The 22,598-nt window shown below is 43.6% G+C and overlaps 2 protein-coding genes across 5 annotated transcripts; both read right to left on the reverse strand.

Annotated features, from left to right (window-relative positions):
* Nucleotides 1-334: 334 nt before the first annotated feature.
* Nucleotides 335-8,084, reverse strand: depdc7a (DEP domain containing 7, paralog a). Of its 4 annotated transcripts, none has more exons than XM_017440843.3 (9): nucleotides 8,005-8,084; nucleotides 4,925-5,387; nucleotides 3,565-3,695; nucleotides 3,290-3,482; nucleotides 1,983-2,203; nucleotides 1,744-1,886; nucleotides 1,540-1,665; nucleotides 1,386-1,464; nucleotides 335-1,303 (listed from the first exon to the last, which is right to left on the reverse strand). In XM_017440843.3, exons 1-9 carry the CDS (start codon nucleotides 8,057-8,059, stop codon nucleotides 1,080-1,082), a joined length of 1,635 nt encoding a protein of 544 aa, XP_017296332.1. In that variant the 5' UTR covers nucleotides 8,060-8,084; the 3' UTR covers nucleotides 335-1,079. The 4 variants fall into 4 exon arrangements, with proteins under 4 accessions (XP_017296332.1, XP_017296324.1, XP_037835766.1 ...); XM_017440835.3 differs by having other exon boundaries at nucleotides 1,744-1,907; XM_037979838.1 differs by having other exon boundaries at nucleotides 335-1,464.
* A 3,142-nt stretch (nucleotides 8,085-11,226) lies between these two features.
* qser1 (glutamine and serine rich 1) lies at nucleotides 11,227-22,259 on the reverse strand. Its single transcript, XM_017405018.3, has 13 exons — nucleotides 21,751-22,259; nucleotides 19,720-19,829; nucleotides 19,444-19,581; nucleotides 16,040-19,336; nucleotides 15,512-15,816; nucleotides 14,168-14,284; nucleotides 13,949-14,082; nucleotides 13,688-13,860; nucleotides 13,442-13,573; nucleotides 13,256-13,353; nucleotides 12,997-13,143; nucleotides 12,492-12,587; nucleotides 11,227-12,350 (listed from the first exon to the last, which is right to left on the reverse strand). The coding sequence occupies exons 1-13, from the start codon at nucleotides 21,858-21,860 to the stop codon at nucleotides 12,210-12,212; spliced, it is 4,998 nt and encodes a 1,665-aa protein (XP_017260507.1). The 5' UTR covers nucleotides 21,861-22,259; the 3' UTR covers nucleotides 11,227-12,209.
* Nucleotides 22,260-22,598: the final 339 nt, after the last annotated feature.

The raw sequence follows: 22,598 nt of genomic DNA on the forward strand, positions 1-22,598 counted from the left end.
AAGGTTTTTTTTTTTCAGTTTTTTTTTTTTTAATAACTGGAGTAAACACAGTTTCTTTGAATAAAAGTGAGGAAAAAAGCAACCACATTTATGTTTTTATTTGACTTTAAAGCATCACGTGTGCTTTAATGTCATGCCTCGGTGCTAACTGATAAACCTTTCTGACTGAAAATGAATTAAAGCTTTTAAAATCACCAGCAGGGACGTTTATTTGATACTTTGTGACTGCTCTGAAAGACTTCCACCCCCTGGAATAATCATCTTCTATAGCGAGATCTGAGTTTGCATTTTGATTATTTGAGTATCGCTGAAAATAACTATTATTTCACAGAAATAAATTCACAGGTTTTATTTTTTAAATGCACAGAACAATAAGTTTTACAATTGTGTCACTCAGTTTTTAAATAAATTACAAAAACATTAAAAAAAAAACCAAACATTTGCAGGTCAATAAATTACTTGACATTCCAGATGCCGATTAGTTTTTTGACCTCGGATCGTTTTTTTTGTCTGAAAGAGAATTCCGCTCCTGTTGAATATTTCATCGCACACGAGCAAACCAAATCCAAACAAGATGTTTGTCGTTTTCAGCCCGGAGAAAACGTGGAAGTCATTTCCTCGGCGGATTAGAAGGATTACACAGACGTCATTTAAAGCAGACCCCTGCGGGCGCCACTAAAACGTGGCTCTGCAGTGACGTTTCAGTCCGAACGAGCGAGGGAAGCCGTCCAAACATCTGCTTTCTTGCAACAAACAGGAGGAAAGCAGATGAATGAGTCCCACGAATGCCTCTGCGTTACATCGCACCTCCACATGTCCAGTTTCAGACTTTTTCCACTCGTCGTGTGTCGACACGTACGCGACAGGCCGACAGAACTATGTTACATTTCCTCTTTTAGAGGAAATAACAGTCACATAAAAATCTGGTTTTTACATTTTAGCTTAGTGTCCGGCACCAAATAAAATAATTAAATATCTTCTATAATGCAGCTTATTCTACGATTCAACGGTTATTGTTCACATTCTCTGCTCAGTCATCTAAACTCCATAAAACTCATCATCCGCAAAACTAACAAGCATTACTGCAGCAACATGTTGACGCTGGACAATTTGTTTCCAAAGTACTGAACAAAGATGTCAGGGTGAGCTTTGGAAAACTGGCCCAGCACTTCTCTTTTCTCTTTGTTGGAGAACTTGGGGCTCTCGTGGACCGTCCGCAGCAGAGACAGGATCTCCTCCCTGGTGATCTTCTGCACGTTCCCGGCGTACACTTGAGTACTTAGTCTCGAGCCGTGCGTCACACCTGAAGTACAGAAAAAGGTCGAGATTTCCACCACGTTGTTCTGCAAACAAGTCAGGAAACGATGCACGAATAACCGGCACACCTGTTGTCCCATTTGGGTCTGTCCCGTTCACAATGTTCCTTAACCGTTCGCTGACCAACTTCTGTAACGAGGCTGGGATCTGATGGAGGGAGAAATTAAACCTTGATTTAATGGCCCAACAGACCACAGCTCCTTACCGTTCTAAAGTGCTTACTTGGAACAGATCAGTGCAGTTATCCATCATGAACAGAACCGTCAAGTCCAGCTTCCCTTTGGGGAGCCTTCTGCTGTAGATGATGGCTCTGGAGAAAGCCCTTTTCACCGCCATTCGGTTCTCAATCTAGGAGAAGAGTTAAAGGTGAGTGAAGACCCAACTCGAGTGCACACGGAGTCACACAAGACGCTCGGTGACCCTGACCTCCTTGTGCAGCTTCACCTCCTGCGGTCTGGCTGCGGTCGCCATGAACCTCAGGAGCCGTCGGAGCTCCTCTCTGCTGCGAGAGTCCTGCAGCTTCAAGCTCAGCTGCAGCGCCTCCAGAGCCTGCTCCAGCTTCCCGTTCACTAAACGTACACCAAAAAAAACTAAACGGTTAAGGTTAAAGGAAAACTTATTGCTTGAAAGCGTGTGCTTAAAGACCAGGCGGCTCCTCTCCTCACCGAGTAGCTCGGAGATGCCGGAGTAGACGTCGAAGAAGTAGTTGCTGAGCAGAGGTGGTCGTTGTGTCTGCCCGTAATGCTTAACCAGGACCTGATAGAGTAGCTTCTTACACTGCAGCAGGTCGTCTGAACAGCCAGCCAGACCTCGGCTGACCTCCACCACCTGCTCATCAGGCAGGAACTCCAAGCAGTCCACCGCCCCTGACATCCACTCATCAGCCCTGAGGGAGAAGGAATTTTGTTTTTAAAAACTATGCCCCCCTTTTTTTATCTAAATAGATGAGACACAAACAGGAAATAAAGGCGGATGATGAGAGAGGTCCAGATGGTCGGGAGTTTAACCGTGGACACTGCTGCTCTGACATATAACACCCCCATCTTAATCTACTTATCTCACTCTGGGTAATTATTTGAAATACAGCCTGTGGAGTTTAAAGACTGAGAGATCCTCCAATTCTTTCGGAGAACTGAACTTGGTCCTTTAATGGCATGATCATGTTTAAGTTATACTGAACTACAGCACAAGAATAACACAGTGTCTTATCATAAAGTAGAAGCCAAGAAATGTGGATAAATAAAATTCTGAAATAGCTATTTATACTTCACACAGTATTAGAGCACATGTAGGTAAGTAACTGTTAGTCACTGCAGATCTGGTGTTTCAATACAATTTCCCCAAATAACCATCATGTAAACCCTATAAACAATTGCCCATTCCTTTTAGAGCCTGGTAAACCCAAACAGATGTTGAGTTTATGAACAGCTAAGCTTTAAACTATTTACAACTATGTCATTTGAACAATAACTTGCTTGAAAGACTGTAAATTATATAAACAAGTGACAAAATGTGTGAGACCCCTCAAAAATGAATTTTGAACCATACATTTCTAAAAACATTGTGACTTGTTCATACCTTTCTAAAAGTAAAAGGTAAAAGCCTTAAATTATCACAGGAGTAGCCAGTTGGAATCATATAAACACTAATGGATGTTTTGTTTTTTTTTTACAACTTTAGGCGACTCCACTTTTATGGTAATCATTAGATGTTTGATGCTGGGAGGCAAAATTAACGGCTTTTCCAGTGAAAACGTATAAATTTTATAAATAAACTCTGATACCATGAAGACCGGCATAAGTTTTTGTTCGCTTTTGTCACTTCCAGTACCATAAAAATAAAAATAAAAGTTTACTGCCAGTCCAAATTATCCCATGGGTGTGAATAATTTTCATTCAAAGCATCGAGGGGAGAATTTCGAACACTGGAACAAGAACTGGATTCAGATAAGGACGGTTTCACCAGGACTTACTGTGCTTCACTGAAGGCTTTCAGAACCTCTCGGTCCAGGTAACTTGATGTGTACAGCAGGTCCGGGTCGCTGTCCGTGCCGCGCAGCAGAGGTTGGGGCGTGGCGTCACCTTCCAACAGGTCGTCCAGCAGGGGCAGCTCAATGAGCTGCAGCAGCCTGGACACGATCTGCTGGTGCAACACTTCATACAGACCTGGGAAACCACAAAATGAAAAGTCATCCAACACGAGTGAAAAAAACACGTCGGGCCTCGGCGTGCTGGGAAGAAAACTTACACTCCTGAGAGAGGCCGAGGCGGATCATCTGAGGGGTGATGGCGGAGCTGAGGTCGAGGTTTTCCAACACGTCCTCCAGTAATTTGCCTCTTTTCACCGGGGAGTGGGTGGAGTAAGTCGGTATCTCGTCTCTGATGAGTTACAGGATGGGAGCAATCAGTGGAAACGATTGAGGAAAGATTTGTTGCAGAAACGGAATCAACAGGATGCAAAGGGTTTCATTCAAACACACTTCAGAATCATGCAGCCTTCATTTTAAAAAATACACTTTTCTCCAACATTACCATTAAAAATGCAGGAAATTAGGAATTAGACATTAGAAGTTTGTTGTTTTTGTTTCTTTGCTCGATGTTATTCATGTGAATTCATGGATTGAGCAGTTCCTAATTATATAAGCTTTGTTTGAAGACATACCTCCTCTAAATCTTTTATATTCTGTTAGACCTTTTAACAATACTTTTTAAACAGAGGTAAATAATCCTGCCCGGGTTTTACTTTTGTCACTTCCGGTTTTATTTTGAAATTCCCCACAGCTGTATTTAGCCAGCAGTAATTTAAGGCCTACATTCAGCACACCTCCTGCTGTTCTTTGTTGTCAGCACAAAGCCTTACTGAAAACGATTAAATCCTGATGTTTCCGAGGCTCCTGCGGTGCACATTTCTCCTGTCAGAATAGGGCTGGGATTCAGCGTTTGGACTCTTTTATGATGTGGAAATGAAAACTAAATGAAGTGCACAAAACAACCAAAATTCAAGTACAGAGTTTTCTCCAACTCTGTGAAGATATTTTGCATTGTTTTTTTAATTATTTTACATCTCTTTGTAATTCTTCTTCTTCTTTGTAATTCTGACAGTGTTGCATATCTTTTTGGTCATTTTCTTTTACCTTTGAATTATTGTCATTTTTTTAATCTTTCATGTCAACCTTCTGTCACATATTGTCAATTATAACTGTCATCTCTGACCTTTCTGTCTCTGAAACCTTTTTTATGTCTTTGCTGTGGTTTTGTGTCATATTTTGGCTGGATTTGATGTAATTGTAGGACTGTTTATCTTCATTTTGTAATTTGAAATCTCTCCATTTATAATGTTTTCCTCTCTGTTAATTTATTTTATGTATTTTAATTTGGTCCCTTGACTCCTTCGGCCCCTTTGGCTCTTTCTGTTTATTACACAGGTGTGTTTACTCATTTGTCTTTTTCATTGTTTGTTTTTGATCACGTACAAAAGAAATGGTCTAACTAAACATTTGTCGTTCATGCCGACCTAATTCAAAGCCACGCTGGGATGAACTCTGGCTATCAGGGAAAGTTAAAACAAAGCAAATCCAAACTGAGATAAGCTGTTGGAACAGGTGTACCTTTCACATGACAGAGTATAGTCGTTCTTGTTCTGGTTCGAGCAGGTTGAGCCATAGCTGCCTTGGTTGGTACCGGTGGTTTGGGAGTTGGTGTCAGTCGCTGCAGATGAGGACGTGGTCTCCGAGCTCAGAAACCTGTACAAACTGCAACTGCTGTCCTCAAATCTGGGTTTCTTCTTTTCCTTCCCGAATACTCTAACACCCACCGGCTCAAACACCTTCGAGTCCATGAGGGTCTGGCAAAGACGGACGGCCTTGTAGCGAGGCACCGCCTCAGTGCCAAAGAAACGATTCACGGCGATGTGGGTCAGCACCACGTCCACGGCCTCCGAGCCCAGGAAGCAGTCATTGTACAACTTCAGGTTGTGGCGCCTGGGCTTCACCTCCACTCGAGAGTGGAGGTTGGAAATGATGCTGGTCCAGATGTAGGTGGCCCGGAAAGGTGTCCCAGCCATGCCTCGTTCTGATGGAAAACGAAGGAGAAACTGTCAGAGAGGATGAGGTGATAACTGCTAAAATCACACTCAAAAAAATTTTTCTCTTGTTTTGAACAGTTATGACTTCAGTATGATCACACCCTGAAACATATTACTAAAGTGATATGTTAGGCTGCTTTCATTCACCAATAGGTTCATAATACAAAGGTTTATGGCAATATGTTGTTGTAAGAAAACTAACTCTGAGGACATCACCTGATATCAATTATTATGTGTACATGACTCCATGTGTCCCTGTCTGAGATATTTCAGAATAAAGCTGTAAAGGATGTTAGTACGTAGCGCCCAGCCGCTGAATGATTCCTTAAGGATTACATAAACCCATTAGCATTAGTTTCTCCTGTATGGGCAAAAAGCTTTACTCAAGTTTTCATAAACTTTAATCTGTGATCCAACAAATAAAATCGTGGTTTGAGTACATTCTCAGAGGCCTCAAGTAACTGCTCTCTCTTCTGTTCCTACCCGACGGACACTCCCTGTCCTCTGTGTGATAGCAAATAATCTGAATCAGTGTTGAAGATAATGTACGTGGTTGTCCAGAGTCAATGCATGCAGTATGATCAGTGCCTAAAGAGACACCCTCTGTTTACTGCACATAACTAACATTCTAAAGTGCAGATTCTTGGCATGCAACAGTAAAGAGCTAAAGATCAGAATGTGCATTTTATATCCCAGACAGATCAGACATTATTTCAATTATACAACGCTACACAATTACACATAAATTCCAAATATGTTCCTGTTGCTGCATTGCTGTTAACACACAAATCTGCACAAAAACAGACGATTTGTCAGCATGCTTCCTCATCTCATGTGTTTGATGGGTCTTCGCTGATGGAAAAGGACTTGTGTGTCCTCTCCCACGAGCCAGATCCATGAGGGAAAGCAGAGCTGCCCTTGTAGCGAGGCTTTCATCTCCCAAGGGGAAGCATTTAAAGCCTGCTGAGCAAACGTTAGGAGAGGATCTGAGAGCCTCGCGCGGGACAGAGGCCATAAATCAGGCTCTGACAGAAGCAGCCAGACTCCGTGTTATGGTAACACAACATGACAAATGCAATTACTGACCCATCTGTAGAAGAAGGAAAAAAAAAAAACATCAACAAAAAAAAAAACACCTTGAAGACAAAACCACCCAGAAAAGTGCAAGCAGCAAGCAGATGTTCTCCGCACTCGTTCATTTCAAAGACACAGCAGCTGACAGAAAACACAGGAAGGTGTGGCGATCTGTTGATTAATGAGATAAATCTACGTCAAACTGTGCCTCCCTCTCTCTCAGGGGTGAAGAAGAAAAGGCCCTGAAATGTGGGTTTGCATACGAGGAAGGAAGAATTTGGCCTGAAGCAGCTGCTGAAGGATGAGCACTGCAACAGTTTGCATGCAAAAGAGGATTTATGGAACTATCCGATCTTATAAAAGATTCAAGTTGTTGGACTAATTATCTAAAATCAGTGTGAGAAGCCCTCATTATGTACAGAGCAGCCATATTAAGTCACTATAAAAGGCAAAGTAGTAGAGATTTGCTATAGTTTGTAGCCAAGACAAGAAATCTTTCATTTAGAGTAAAGAGAAGACCATCTGGAGAATCATCAGGGGTCTCTAATCTGGATCTGATCAGTACCCATTAATGCTTATTAAAGATAGCAAGAAAAACTGTCGGGGGAGGTCAAGTGTGGGTTAAATTAATCCTGGGAACTCTGCTGAGCCCTGTCGCCTCTTGTTTTTTGCGCCAGACTGAGACTGAGCCCAGTTTGCATAGCTGAGCCTGGTTTCCTTCAGTGTTGTGACTAACAGTCTTTATTAAAAGGGGAAAAAAAGAAAATCCCAGCTGATAGAATGTGGGACACGATGAGCGGAGGACGTCAGCCAAGGACAGCAGCGCACCGTGTGTTTGCACACATCGGTGGGAGTAAATAATCACACAGGGAGCTGAGCGCCTCGCACACATGGGAACCCACAGGCACACACACACACACAATCACTGTGAAACTCAGGCAACGGGAAGAAAAGGAATCCAAGTGATGAAAACAGTATGGCTCCCTCATCGGACCATCATTAAACCAGAAGGTTGATCATGGCCTGAGGCAAGGATTTAATTCAGCCAACAAGCCAAAAACAGGGAGATCAACTGCTCTGGCTTCAGGGCTCAAGAGCCTCAGGGGTCCATATGGCCCCCGTATGGATGTGAATCCTCATATCCTGCAGGGATTCTGATGGCGCACACATGTGGAAACAAATCCGTCCGGACCCGTGTTTGGATACAAACACAGCATAAACAGCTGCTGAGTCTGCACTAAAAATGTCAAACAGACTGGCTATGGACAACTCAAGGCTTTTTTATTAAATGTTTCTAATTGATCTATATAAAAAACCCAAAACATTTAGTCTAAACAGTGTTGCGCACAGTTCAGAAGGGTAAAAGTGCTGTGCGCCTCCAAACGTCGCGCGTAAAACGGATTCCACAGACGCTGAAAACCTAAACCTAAACAACAAGATTACGCATCGAAACAGTGGAAATGTTCAAGTTGGGAAATAATTCTTAATCACGAGAAGAAATGAACACCAGAGTTCATGAAATCAGTTTACCTGGTGTTCGGTGGCTGCGGGGACAAACGTCCCTCACCATGTCCCCGCTCCTCATGACGCGCGCGGCGCAGCGGACTGCAGTCAAACCCGAAACTGTCTCTCCTCCCACCTTCATGCATTATTCATGGCCCAACCACAGCCTCCCACTCATCCCCTGGACTGTAACAAAAGGCGCATTTAGGCACTGATTTCTCGGGGCATCTCCCTGAGCTGAAACTCTCCGGTCAGGGGAGATGGATGACCAGGAAAAGGTTGCACTACACTAAAACATGGAGCTCAGATTTATTATTATTATTATTATTATTATTATTATTATTATTATTATTATTATTATTATTATTATTATTATTATTATTATTGTTCCATGGAACACGTGATGGGGAATTAGAACTCCCCAAATACCCCTACTCTTAAATATTCGATTAAGTAAACCAGTTTCAGTTTAAACTAAAAAAAATCCAGGAAGTTTCACACAACCTTTCACTTACTTATGGCACACCCTCAGAGTCTGCCCTGGTCACATACCATCCAGCAGTCAAATCAGCAAAAAGCATCACAGGACAGATTTAAAACCTGTGATTGCAGGTTCAACGTCCCCTGCATTAAAGGAATGGTTTTAATGAGCAACTTAAATGTCTTCTGAACACAATATACACACACCCAGAGGAAACATGGGACATATTTCACCTGCAGGTTTTAACTTGGTGCCTTCTATTTAATGTAATCTGACTTCTTTGATGTAATCTGACTCCTTTAATGTAATCTGACTCTTTTAATGTAATCTGACTTCTTTGATGTAATCTGACTCCTTTGATGTAATCTGGCAGTCAAATGGGAAGTCAGTGGTTATCGCCTGACAACAAGGAGACTAAAGGTTCTGAAGAGACACAAATCTGAAGCAAAGGGTGAGGCATGAACCGGGGACAAACCGGTTTGATCAGTCCTATTTTTTTGCCATGCTTTAACTGTGAGTGTAAGGAAAAAAAGAAAAAGAAAAGCTCTTTATTAATTAAGTTTATATTTATATTACAAAGCACCTGAATTTAGGAAGAAATGAAGGAATACGGCCTTTAGTTTGAAATCCTGAACGAGGCATGACAGGAAAGGCCTTCCTGGAGCTGGATGTCTAAAGGGACAGTTCGCAAATTTTTGCACGTGAAGCTCAGTTTTTTTGTTTGTCCTTACTTGAACAGTGTACATAAACTTCAGGGTTTTTAATCGTTTTTAAAATACAATCTTAAATGGTGATGTGCAATCACTGTATCTTATTGGTGTAAAGGAATCCAAAGCCAACTTTTCCATATCGTATTATATTGAATCATGTGGTATTATACTGTAACAGTGTTGTATTATACTGTATTACATATATTTTACTGTGTGGTATCCTATTATACTGCATCAGATCTTAACATAGATCATAGTTTCATATAATAATTTGTTGTGTTATAGAATATTGTATCATGTTGAATGGAATATCCTGAGTTTCAACCTAAAAGTTTCCACCTCGTCTACATTTAACAAATCTTATCAATCTAGTCAGTCCACTGACTTTGTTCTGCATATTTTCATCTGCTCTGCATCCTTTCCCTGAGGCAGGGATGCCTGTGCATTTTATGGGTTGAGCAGCAGAAAACCTGCAATTCCAAAAGTTAACAAGAGCAGGATTTCTCTGATTAATTAGTGTTCCTTAGAATGTTTTATCTGTATGAGGATTAAATATAAACTTATACACAAAAACCATTTGACTGAAAAACTAAGGGGATACTTTCATTTTGTCAGTGATGTAAAACCAAGGTCTTAGTCGTGACTTGATGGGTAACTGGAATGGTAACGCTTGATATTTTCACCAGTTTGAAGTCATATGAAAATACCCCGTGCTTCAGCTCACCCAGGATGTGTTGTTTCTATATAAATATATATTTACAGGGCAAATAACGCAGTCAGATTCCCGTAGAGCAAAACTGGTTTTACGGCTCTCCAAATCAAATGTGTTGGTGTTTTGTAAACTCGTCACGAAGTCACCTTCAGTGCTTAGGAACGAAACGAGGAAGAGAAAAGAAAAAACAAAACAAAAAGAGGGTGCTGTCGTCATCAGAAATCCTAGTCAACAAGGTCAGAGGGATGTTTATTCTCCTGTTGTAGTTCCCAGAAAGCTTGGCGTTCTCCCTTTTGTTTCCCGTTCAAACCAACTGGTCCTAAACTGCTGGTCAAGGTTTGTTTTGTAGTTTAGTTAATGATAAATAATGAAAATTATTTTTCTAAAAGGCCTCACTGCAAAAAAAGAGAGAGAAAAAAACCAGAGAAAGTTAGAAGTACAAACTGTGTCAATAATGGTTGAGAATGGGACTCTGCTAAACATGATGAGACATGAAACTACATCATCATCATCTTTGCATCTAAATGTTTCACTGGGGAAAGCCAAAAGCTCCTCTGAGCTGCAGTCTTATGCAACACACAGGCGTCCTCTCTCCGGCCTGCGCCCACATACGGAACAATGGCGTGCATTAAAATTCATGTGCTCTTCGTCTGGAGAGCAGATGCTCGGACTCGACCAGTCGTGCCTCTGCTGGAATCCCAAACGCATGCCTAACCGGACCGTCCTCCACCCCCAGGGGGGGACGTGTCCGGCTCTGAAGGACAGTAGGTTTCCTCACAGAGCTGCCGCTGCATCACAGAGACACTTTTGTTTTGTTTTTTGGAGGAATTGTCACATTTCCACTCATTTGTCTTCTGCTCACCGAGTCATATTTTATTCAGCAGCCTCTGCAAGAGCCTTTCAGACGGGGTCATGAGAGCGCAGTGGGCGAGCAGCGCCGTCAGTTTGTCCTCCTGAAGGACTGCACACGCCCCTCAGCATGCCAGTGAAGTTTAACTTTAACTAACCTCTTTGATTTGTGGATCTAACCAAGGGTAACAGAACTATTAAGGATTGCTGCCAAGTGGTTCAAAGCTGTTCAGTGAAAATTAACGCCTGACTTGTAGTTTCCAGCTAGAACGTTTTGAACTTGTTTACACAGGAGACAGTCCTCAATCCCCGGTTCTAGGAGATCTCACTTGTCAATTAAAAAACCTGGATGTGTCGGTTTATTCACGGCTTGAAGACGAAGACGGTTTCGCCGGGATTTGACTTGATTTGACAGAGCTCGGTTGCGAGCTTCCAAATTTGTGACTCCGGAAGAGAAGAGCCCACTTCCAACAACACAAAACATACCCAAAAACACATCTAATACATGTGCCATTTTATTTACAAACTGCATGTTTAAAGATTTTCTTTTGGATATCACAAAAAATCCCTGACTGACAAACAGCCGACCGTGTAACGAACCGTGAAAACACGATGGAAAAAAAAAAAAAAAACATCTTTTTTTTTTAAATTGCAACCGACAGAGAATAACAATAGTTACTTCTGCAAAAAAATATAGATTTGTAATAAAATGTTGGCTTTGTGTAAAGCAATATAGAGACGACTTCTGTTCATTTCATTCAAGGTATGGACCTCTGACAGGAGCAGCATGCAGCGCCGGACCTGCGCTCAGTAAAATGCATCTTAAATTTAAAAAATTCAGATGCACAAAAAGTGAAACTACGACTGCTGCAGCGCCCACTTTTCTTTTCTACAAAATGTACATTATTATGTATATGTTGGCACTCTATTACAAAATGGAGGTTTTGCAAACAGTATGTAACTACAGTTATATATAATATATAGACTTTTTTTTTTACAATATAGCAACTCTGTATGGAAGCCTACTTAAATGATTGATGAAGGCTTGTTAAAAACAGTAGACAATCAGATTCCTGCTTTTTATTAGATGTGCTCTAATTCCTATGCTGATTGCTTTCTATCTAGTGCATACTTAAAAGTTTAGAGTTATAATGTAACATTTAATTGGGGAAAGAGAGGGACGATACAAAAAAAAAAAAAGAACCCCTCAATATAAATCTAGAAAAAAAAGCCCATAAAAAGTGGGCTCTTAAAACTACAAAGAGTAGAAGTCTCGCTATATGGAGGTCTTCCAAAACGAAGTCTGTATCCTTTGTTGATCAAGTTTCTGCTTGGAAGAGCGTAAATTTCCACTTCCAGTCCTGACTCCTGTCTCTGTGACTTGGAGTAAAATTCATTCCATCTCTGTGGCCTCCAAGCATCCAAGCGGCCGTTTTTGTTTCTCTTTTATTTAAAAAAAAGTGAATTTGCCGTGGCTGAATCATCTGCAGACCTGCTGCACTTGACTGATTAGCTCCCCGAAGCGATCAAACAGCCCTTCCACCCAAACTCCGTTCTGCAGACACTTCTGTACGGTTTCCTCCTGGCCCAGGTCTCCTGCCCGGCCCCGGAGAGAAGCAATCTGAAGGAAACGAACCCAAAGAAAGATTATTCCACCCGAATAATTTGCAACCAAAGTTAAATCTGCAGAATTTTGCGAGAAGAGTGAAATCCCACTAATTCAGCACTAGCAGATTAGGACAAAGTATCCATAACGTCCTACCTCGTCCTTACACATGAGGTACGTGTGGTATTTGTAATGCTGCAAAGAGTGGTACAGAGAGAACCACTGAGTTTTCTGCTGGTCCACCGTGTACTCCTAGAGGAGGAAAAGGCACGGATTATTAGAACGTTTTCAGCATATTTCATTTGTTTCGTTTTTTTTTTTTTTAAATCAGACTAATAAACATGACAGCAGAGGGGAATAAAGGGGCTGTTGTACAAAACAGTGAGCCTCAGCTGATGTGCTGGGATGTCCAAGCTGAATCAAAGGGAAGGGGACTTCCCTTTTTTTTAAAAAAATCTTTCTCAATGAAAAAAAAAATCTGTGAATGAGAAGCAAAGTGAGTTCAAGTCGTGATTACGATGCAACCTAAATATCCTGACAGAGCAGAGAAGAATCACTGCTGCACAGAAATGCAGGAAAAGGACAAATGGGGACACTGCGCCCTCTCCTGGACAAAGAATCAAAGCACAATAAATTCGCCCAAAACCTGATCTCGTCTGACCTGAGGCACTTTGTTCGGCATCTTGTAGGGCTTCATAGTCTTCTTGTTGTACGCCTTCCCGCTGAGGCGTACTTTAAAGGCCGGGGTTTCCCTGTCTTTCTTCAGCTCAGTCACCACCGAGATCTCTGGAAAGCTGTCCAGAGCCGTCTGAACCACACAAGACAGTTAGCTTCACGACACGGAGTGATCTTTTCCTCCCTTGTAATTAAATCCGAGCATAAACATTTGACCTAATTTGCATCCGGATACAGAAACTCACCTTCAGGACCTGCCCTATGTGCAGTTTGTTAAGCAAGCGTTTCTTGTTGTCAGTGATCATCCCATCTACTCTCTTCATGTGCGGCAGCAACAACTCGTCTGAAACGAAACAAGTGGGCGTGTCCTGAGCTAAGCACAACCTAACCCAGGACACATCTGCACGACATCCGAAATGTGGAGCACCAACCGTTTGCTTTCTCCAGCGCCAACAGCATGTCTTCGTCTAAGGAGATGCTGACGAGCAGCTCCACGAAGCTCCTGAACGTCTCCTTCATAGTTCGTGTGTTCAGGGGCCTTGAAGCAAACGAAGGGTTTAACTCTGAGAGTGTGTAACAAAGAGACAAAAAAATAAATAAAGGATTAAGATTTAAGAGTTTTCAAGCTACATGTCATAAATGACGTTTAAAGGCTCCTCCATCAGCACGTTCAGCACCTTCTTCTGCAGATGATTTGGAGACTGCAGGTGAAAACTCCTCCTTCCACTTCCTCCTCTTCTTGGGCGGCGGCTCGGCCTTGGGCTTCACTTGTTTTGGTCGGGGCTTCTGGTTCTGGAACACCGAGGAAGGCAGAGCCGTCAAGCCAAGCAGCGTTTTCACCTGAGAACCCCTGCGAGGCAGAATGAGAGCCGTGAGAACACAGGAGAGCCATTTCATCGGATTTATTTGACTGCGTCGCCCCGGCGCTCCGCCCGCACCTCAGCGAGTTCATCGGCTTGCAGCGTGGCTTCCGACTGCAGACTCGCACGTACTCCCTTTTGTTAACAGTGTCCAAAAACTTCACGTACACTCTCTGGTACATGTTCTGTGCGTCACCGAAGTACCCAAGGTACTGCAAACATGAAGACAAAAACGGTATCAGAGCAGAAAAGTCGGAACAGAACCAAAGACTCAACAACAGACATCATCAGACTTACACTGTTAGTGGCAAAGAAGACTCTTTTTCCGTCTCTCAGTTCAGGCACAAATTTCTGCAGCAGAGCCTTCTGGACTTTCCAAATAGCGGGAGGCTCGGCGCCTGACCTCATGGTCACCTGCAGACATGCAGGAAACACAGTGGGATTCAGAATCTGATGGCGGCTCACTTACAGGAAAACAAGAATGTAGATCTGATAAAGGCATATTTTGAATTTTTGTTGTTTTTTTTTGGACTGGGCCAAGCTGAGCTAAAAACTAGAAGAGCTTATTAAGTTTTAATTATTTTTCGTGACATATGACGTGACGTATGCAGCAAGGATGTGCAGTTTTCTTCTGACATGACTCAGAAAAGATCTGCATGAATGCACTCATCTGTGTACGGTTTCTGCTGTAACCAGTCATGTGTAATTCTGCTCGTCACGTTGACGTTTTCAGAAAACAATTCACTTAATGGGCAGTATGCTGGTGTAGATTCTCAGTCATCCAGGCCATGGTAAATTCAAAAAAAGTTAAAAAACAAAAACAACTGGACTTCTATTCTGTAGCTGAAGACGTTTCGCTTCTCATCCGAGGAGCTTTCTCAATTCAGAAATAGAGAGTGTGGAGTTGAGCTTTTAAAGCTGAGATGTAATGTAAGCTGGATTGCTTGCAAATTGTTCTCACTCTCCTAACAATGGAGGCTCATTAGAATCCTTGTTTGTCTGCCTCACTGATGGGCCACTCTTGTCACATGAGTGCAGGTGTTGATTGGAGTGAAACTGGAGGTCTCAGATTTCAGCTTTCAAAAACATAATGGAGCTTTAGGCCTGATCCCCAGTCAGTTTCACTCCAATCAACACGTCTTCAGCTACAGAATAGAAGTCCAGTTGTTTTTGTTTTTTAACTTTTTTTGAACTTAATGGGCAGGTATTTCTCTCCCGATACTAAATGTGTGCTGGGCACTGACACTAGGAACTAAAAAAATGTAGTTAAGCCGCTACGTTTTTATTTCAGTTTCCATTTATAAACGGATTATTTTAGGTTAATTCATTATATGACACGCTCTTTAAGAGGGGAAACATAAACTCATACAAATCTTTCCTTTTTTTTTTGTTTTAAATCTGAGCTTATATTTCAAAAGTAACTTTAATTCTGCATATAATGTTGGGAGTGACAGGTGATTGTTCAGCAGCAGAAAGGTGAAAGGTCAAACAAGCTATGTTGCAAATAAAATGAATTTAAACTACTTTCAGTTCAGACTGTGAACTTAGTTGAAAATCAATATAAACATGTTTATTTAATTTTTGTGAATCTGATTGAATTAGCTTACATTCTGTTGCTTATCGATGTCAGGCTTCAAATACCTTCAAGGCTTCGACGTCCTCCTTCCTGACGACGAACTCGTCTCTCTCTCTGTACATCCCCTCTCCTCCGCTGTCAGACAGCTCCTCGTCGGTCAGGCCCTCCATGGCCACGCTCAGCAGCTGCACGGCCGTCTTGCCTGACGGGGCCACTTTAAACTCCTCTTTGGTCACAAACGCCGCCACGCCCGAGACGGGGGCTCCTGGCGGCGCGGGCGTGGGCATCTGCGGCAGGCAGACCAGCATGACGGTGGGCGGCGCGGCGGGAGGTTGGTCCGGCTTCATCATCGAAGCGTGGAGTTGGTTATCTGAGGAAGGTTCGGAAACAAACAAACATGTTACAGGTATTTTTTTTTTGCTTCATGTTAACATTTCAACCTAAAAAAAGCAGTGGAAATGTTGAATGAAAGCTCAGGCAATCCATTGTGTTTATTTTATCAGATAGTTTCTTTAAATTGTGATATTTATCTTCAAGTTACGTGTGCTGACATAAAACCTATCACCCGACAGGCTTGGGCAGGAGGCCATTACCTGTCCTCGTTCTCCGATCTGAAGTTTCATCCAGAGCTGAGAGAGCCGAGCTGATGCTGTTCCTCAGGGCCTGGTTCTTCCCGGTGCTCTCCTCTTCGTCCGAACTGAAGGACGGCAGAGTCTCCAGGTTCTTCTGAAGCTCCTCGTCCAGACGCTTCTGCCGAGCGCTCGCTCCTAGACTCTCCTGGGGGAGCAAAGGCGCAGGCAAAGTCGGCACTTTGGGAGGCAGAGGAGGCAATGTGCACTGCTTGGATGAGGTGGAGGGTTTTCTCGGGCGACTGATCGTTCTCGCGGGACTTTGAGAGTTTTGCTGCTTGGGGCCAGATTTGATAAAGTCTAGGAAGGAACCAATGAAGCCAGTTTTGACCTCTGGCTGTTTCTCTTCTACTTCACGGATCTTCTGCCTGATTCTCTCTTGTTGTGGACAACTGTCCGAAGTACTCTGTGGAGCGGACGGTGAACTGACATCACTGCCTCGGGAGTTCTGACGCTTCGTTTGCCCACTGCGCTTGGCTGATCTCGCCACACCTCCGTCGTCCTCGGAAGCGCCCAGTTTGGTTGAGGACTTAGAGCGTGCCTTCTTTTTTGGAGAGCCCTCACCAACAGGACCTTTCATCGAGACGTCTTGTGTTTCAGCGCATTTTGCGCTCCCCTCGATTCTGTTCTGGACACCCAAAGGGTCAAACGCTTGTCTTACTGAATGGTAGTCATTCTCAGAGTTCCTTCCATTTGTGTCCAGATCGGCGGTACTGTTGTGGTGTACCGGCTGGCTCTGACAGTCCGTAGTCAGCTGGGCCCGGTTTAGTGTCATGCTGATGGTGTGACTGTTAGTGTTAGTTAAGATCGGATGTTGTGCTGAGGAGAAACTCGGCGACATTTGTCTGATGTCAACAGTCTGGAGGTGTCCTTTGGAATCAACGGAAGTCGAGATCCCCGCCATGTCAGCCTCAGAGGACGCAGCTTTAACATAATCTTGCGGTGCGACGCCACAGGCCGCCACAGTGGCAGCCAGGATGTCGTCAACATTTGACAGAATATTTCTGTCATCTGCCAGCAGCATCGAGTCGGGGAAGCAAATGGAGTTCAGCGTGAAATGGTTCTTGGCATCGATTGGCTGCTGACCTGCTGCCTGGGTGTAGTGATGTTTAGAGGAACAGTCCGAGTTTGGATCAGACATGATCGTGGCCTGCTGACTTTGGGTTTCAGCGACGCTGGAACCCAGCAGGTCCCGGTCCATCTGAAGGTACTGCACGTGAACTGAGCCCAAACACGGAGCCGGTTGGATGCCTTGCAACGACACCAACTTGGAAGTGTTCTCACTGTGTTGGACAAGAGGCTGCTGGACAAGAATCATCTGGTTGGGCTCGAGAAGAATCTGAGAGCTGGGGAGAGAGATAAACTGAGAGTGGGCTGCTGGAATTTGGCTCTGAGGCTGACTAATGGTTTGTTGATTTTGCTGATGTGACTCAGGAGAGCTAAGTTGAACAGGGGGCTGCTTGAGCTGCTCTGAACAAAGGGGTCCATGTGAGGGAACAACAGAGGAGTTTGCATTTTTTGTGTTAGCAGCTTCGTGACCATTGGCACTGTTCAAACAAATCTGCTGCTGGCTCACAGAACCCATCTGTTCATTCTTTACCTGTGCTGAACCTATGTGACTGTGCCCCATGAACTGCTCGTCTGAACGAGAATTGCATCTGATCACACTTTGTGGCTTGTGATCATCCATTTTAGAAACAACATAGATGACGTTGTTATGAGAGGCCATACTGTTATCAGCAACAGAAACCATAGACACTTGTCTTAGAGCCTCAATGTCCTGTAAAGGGAGCTCTTCAAGTTTCTGTTTGGCATACGTTGGCTTTATGTCCTGCACAGAGGACCTTATGGCATTTTGTAAGGACTGAGCAGGTGAGGAGAAGGTGGGTAATGATACAGACAAAGCGTTTTGGATCTGTGTCTGCTGATGGGACAGACTGTGATCTGTTTTCCCACCCAGTGAGTCCTGCATGTGGCCGTAGTCTACAGTAGAGTTGGATGAAAGACTCTGCACACAGACGGGAGAATACAGAGAACTGAGGGACTGTCCTGTGTTATAGCTTTGGGACAACGTTGCAGAGTCTTGCTCTTGGGACTGAGATGTAAAAGTTAAATTTGAAGCACCTTGAGAGTGGGAAGTAGAGTAGCTCTCAGAGAACGTTTCTTGACACAAGCTGTGAACCTGGGCTCCATACTGGACCCCCTGCTCTTGGCTCAGCCCAGGCGTGGACGAGTAAACAAAGGTTTGACTCACAAGAGCCGTATTATCAGAGTGGCTGGAGAGGGAAGGCAGAGTAGTGTATAGGGAAGGAAGTTTTTCCGGGGGGGAGTGGGAAGTCTGGGACTGCGTGTGTGATGTGATGTAGGTTTGAGACAAAGTGTCGGACATTAGGTTAGACAGCTGAACTGACTGCTGACTGGCGATCACAGAGTTGTGCTTCTGAGCGGAGGAAGAGTAATGCTCAGGAGACCTTGGTCTTAGGTTCTGAGAGTGGCCCTCTTCATTCTCAGCAGGGTGTGAAGCTAGCTTGGAAGAACAGTCTTTGCCTTTCAACAACGAAGCAGATGAACTAGCTTGTGTTGCACAATCAATTTCAGATTGTGGAGAGCCGTTAACTACTTGGGTGGAGTCTGCTCTTGAGGAGGGACTGCAGGATACCGGGGTGTTACGGGACGGGTCCTCCTGGTAGGACACATCCGCTTCGCTGCCAGTGCCATAGTACTCCTGCAAAGAGTGCTCAGAGTTGGGCAACTCCTCTGAGGCTATGTGGCTACTCGAAGGCCTCTGGTGGTGCTTGATCACACTACATTCACGCTGAAGAGCTCTTTCAATAGAGTTCGAAAAAATGGTAGCCCCATAGGGCTGCGGAGCACCGTGAGAGGCAGGCAGAGCCGAAGGAATAAGGCTGTACTGGGGTTGCAGGAGGTGGGGGGCAGACTCCTGGGCTGAGCGATATGTGGAAGACTGGACAGGCAGAGTTGAGCCCAGAGATGGCCCGGGGAGATGATTGAAGGCCAGGGCAGCGGGAAGCATGGCCTGGCTCGGTTTGAGGTGCAGCAGCGGGTCGTGGTGAGAGAACAGACCATTGGCGGAAGTGCTGAAGGCGGGGTCTGAGAGAGCCAGGGAGGAGCTGGAGACATAACTCCTGGAAGGGTAGGTGCCAGTGTGCTGAAAGGATGAGAGAGCAGCAGAAGAGGGGAAAGTGGCTGTGGAAGGCAGGGCACCAGTCAAATACAGCTCTGTGGTGGAGGAGTTGGTACCTGCACAGATCGAATGGAATAAACAAGTGACAATCAAAGTAAAAGGAAATCATTTGTTGAACTAAACAAATATACAAAGAATGGCATCAAAAAGGACATGTCTTTACCAGTAGGCCAAGTCTGAGGTCTAAAAGGAGTAAGCAATGAGGCACTAACAGGACCAGCCTGAAGACTTCTCGACTCCATGGCTGACAGGAAGCTCATGATTGAGGTCACAGGAGTATTGCTGCTTGACTCAAGTGTTCCTGATGGTAAAAAAAAAAAATTGAAACAGAACAGGCGACCACTGAGAACGAACATCATCCGTTAAAGATTCCGCTACAGAAATATCAGGCTGTCAGCTAAACTGGACCCCCTTAAAATGCAAAGTATTGGTAACTCACGTGCAGCTGCTGGGATGTGTGTTGTAGTGTAGGTGGGAGGCTGGTGCGTGGAAGTGTAGCTTTGTTGCTGGAGGAGCTCTCCATCAAGGTGTGCTGCACCATAATTTGGGCTATGTGTAGAAAAAAACAAACAAACAATATGGTTTTCATGATTTCTCTCATCCTCACAGGCAACAATGAGCCGACCAGCCAAGCATGAAAATATACAATGAATTAGGAAAACCAATCAAATGACACCCAAAACTTTGGGTTCATAGGGTAAAAAGCTCAGTAGATAAAGTACTAAAAGATGGTCAAGTTTTCCACTGACTCTTTCCTTTTGCAAAGGACTTATAAGAAGCATATACATGACTTCTTTTTATTGACATAGGGTTTATTTCAGGTGTTCAGTCTGTAAAGTCTTTGCTGTCGTACAAACTGTATTCCCACATCCTGTTTGCACATAAAAGTAACAATAGCTCCATGAAACATTGGATAAATATTTTATCAGTGCATTATGTTAGCTCATGCCAGTGCTATAAATAGCTTAGTCTATCTGTTGAAAGCTTTTTTTTATTATTATTGCAGGAGGTGATAACATTGTTCATCTGTTAAAGCCAGACAAAACGTTTTAATAACCACGCAACAGGTATTAAAATGAACCTGCAGAAAAACTTGCCACCTAATGTCAGCAAGTTCAGAGCATGACCTCTTTTTGTGTGTGTGAGTGTGTGTGTGTGTGTGTGTTCTGAAACAGCTATCCAGGCAAGCAGGTTTTCATAATTAAGGCATTCGGATTTCTAACTTGCAGATCTGAGAAGTAAAAAACGCCGGGATCTGTTTGTGTCTGTTCGGGATAACATCTGTTTGTTTCTGAAAACGTGACTTTACACGCTGACGTGATCAGAACATGTAAACCTGATGAAGTGTTGTCCTTCAGTCGGAAGGTAAACATCTGTTGACGAGGAGAACATAATTATTTTTAAAAAGCGTCATTTTCGGCTCTTTACTGGGAGAAACAGCAGAAATCCTGCAGCTTTTATGTTAGTGACAGATCTAAAAAAAAAAAAAGGATAAATAGTAGAATGATGTGACACAGTTAAATGTCAGCTGATGCATGACTTTCCCACATGTCTTAATGAAACACCAGAGCTAAAAGTTGCCACAAATATGAATCATGACCAAAACAAAGTTAAGGTAAATTTAAAAAACAGCTTTAAACTCATGGTACGATTAATTACATTAATGATTGGGGTCAAATAATGATCCAAATATGTATATTTTTACATAAATTACGAATCATCAACAATGCTGTCCAGTTTTGTTTGGTCTGAAAAGGTTACTCTGTGATGGTAATGAAATCCTGACTTAATTGTAGCAGAAAGTACCTATATTTATTTAAATATGGATACATACTATCTGTCTTCATTCAAATAAAACAAGATACACACACGAGACCTGAATCACTAACTTCGACCTTTAGGATTGTTAGAAGTTTTGCTGCTCCCTGCTTGTTGAAACAAGCAGATAAAAACACAAATGTAGACGCTTTGAAACACGAAACAATGGCAGAAATACACATACCGACACGTCGCCCTCAGTAACATTAATTTAACACGATCCAAGTCAAACTAACATTAGCTGCGGACTTGTTTTAGCTCCAGTGATCAACTGCGGATCGAGGAAAAGCGCCTAAAATGTCACCAATGCGGGTAGCTGTGGTCAGCTCCTAATACTGACACGAAATAACTCTTATTTTTTTTAGTTGGCAGCAGTTCATGGCCATGCCGAGAAGACGGTTTGGTAGCGAAAACTAACAATGTGTGTATGTGTGTGTGGAGGGGGGGACGACAACAACAACAACAACACGATGAAACCCACTGACAATTCGGTCACTACAACTCCGTTTCCATTTAGAAAATTTCCTCCAAAGCCTTTGTTCCTGACAATAAAAAAACAACGTCTGCCGTTAGCCCCCTAAGACCAAAGCTAGGCCCTCTATCACCGAGGTTTCCTTCGGAAGGTGTCCCGCCCTCTCCTTCATCTCGTTACCTTGGTTTGATAGTAGCCGAGCCGCGGTCGTAGGCCCACGAAGCCGCGGTCTGTCCTGGTGCAGCCAGCGCGTCCGCGAAGCTGGAGCTCGGGTAGTTCCTGTCCATCATCCGGTGAAAGATTCGATTCTTTCCCAGAGGAGCTTCGTGGAGCAGCGGGCACACATCTTAGCGGCAAGCAGCCCGGGTCGGACCCCCGCCGACCGGAGCCGTCAGAGCTAGCAAGTCTCCGCCGCTAAAAGCAGTCGCCAGGCTGCTGCGTCCCGGATAAAGTATCCCCTTACCCTCGGAGGGATGGCGTTATTTGTCGTTCATCTCCCGTCGTGGAAGTTAGTTTTGCCAGCAGACGTGTGTGTGTGTGTGCGCGCGCGTGTGTGCGAGGCAGGGACACATGGCTGCAGCTAGCGGGCTGAGTGGAACTTCCTATAAAAAGAGAGATTCAACGATGCAGAAAAAAAAAAAAAAAAAAAACAAACACTCTTCACAGTATCAATGGCTAAATCAGAGGTATTGACACTAAATGTAAAATAATAAATAAATAAACAAATAAACCAATCACGTGACCATCGCCCCCCCCAAAAAAGAAAACTTTTCTGTCAGAGGTGTGGCTGATTTGAACTCGGGGGAGTGTTGTAATTAAATAATTAAAGGCACACATTGCAAAGTCATGAAAAGTCAAAAAACAAACCGTTAAGTAAGAAACAAAATAAGCATTTTCTCATATAAGTGGTTAATGTGTCCCTAAGTTTAAAAAAAAAAATTGCGAAAAGCTGCCAACTTCCACATGCGTTTGTTCACTGATTAAAACAGCCGAAGTGACCGAAAACAGTTCAACAACGACAAAGAGCC

Source organism: Kryptolebias marmoratus, linkage group LG15, assembly GCF_001649575.2.
Source record: "Kryptolebias marmoratus isolate JLee-2015 linkage group LG15, ASM164957v2, whole genome shotgun sequence".
Taxonomy (NCBI): Eukaryota; Metazoa; Chordata; class Actinopteri; order Cyprinodontiformes; family Rivulidae; genus Kryptolebias; species Kryptolebias marmoratus.

What these genes read in the sequence shown, in the direction of transcription:
- qser1 (XM_017405018.3), bottom strand. Translation starts at nt 21,860, where the DNA reads ATGATGGACAGGAACTACCCGAGCTCCAGCTTCGCGGACGCGCTGGCT. An exon ending in ACCTCAGACTTGGCCTACTG is followed by an intron (nt 19,337 to 19,443) that starts GTAAAGACATGT and finishes CGATCTGTGCAG; the next exon opens with GTACCAACTCCTCCACCACA. An exon ending in AGGACGTCGAAGCCTTGAAG is followed by an intron (nt 14,285 to 15,511) that starts GTATTTGAAGCC and finishes GCATGTCTGCAG; the next exon opens with GTGACCATGAGGTCAGGCGC.
- depdc7a (XM_037979837.1), bottom strand. Translation starts at nt 8,059, where the DNA reads ATGAGGAGCGGGGACATGGTGAGGGACGTTTGTCCCCGCAGCCACCGA. An exon ending in CCTCGGCCTCTCTCAGGAGT is followed by an intron (nt 3,483 to 3,564) that starts GTAAGTTTTCTT and finishes GTGGTTTCCCAG; the next exon opens with GTCTGTATGAAGTGTTGCAC. An exon ending in AGGTGAAGCTGCACAAGGAG is followed by an intron (nt 1,666 to 1,743) that starts GTCAGGGTCACC and finishes CTCTTCTCCTAG; the next exon opens with ATTGAGAACCGAATGGCGGT.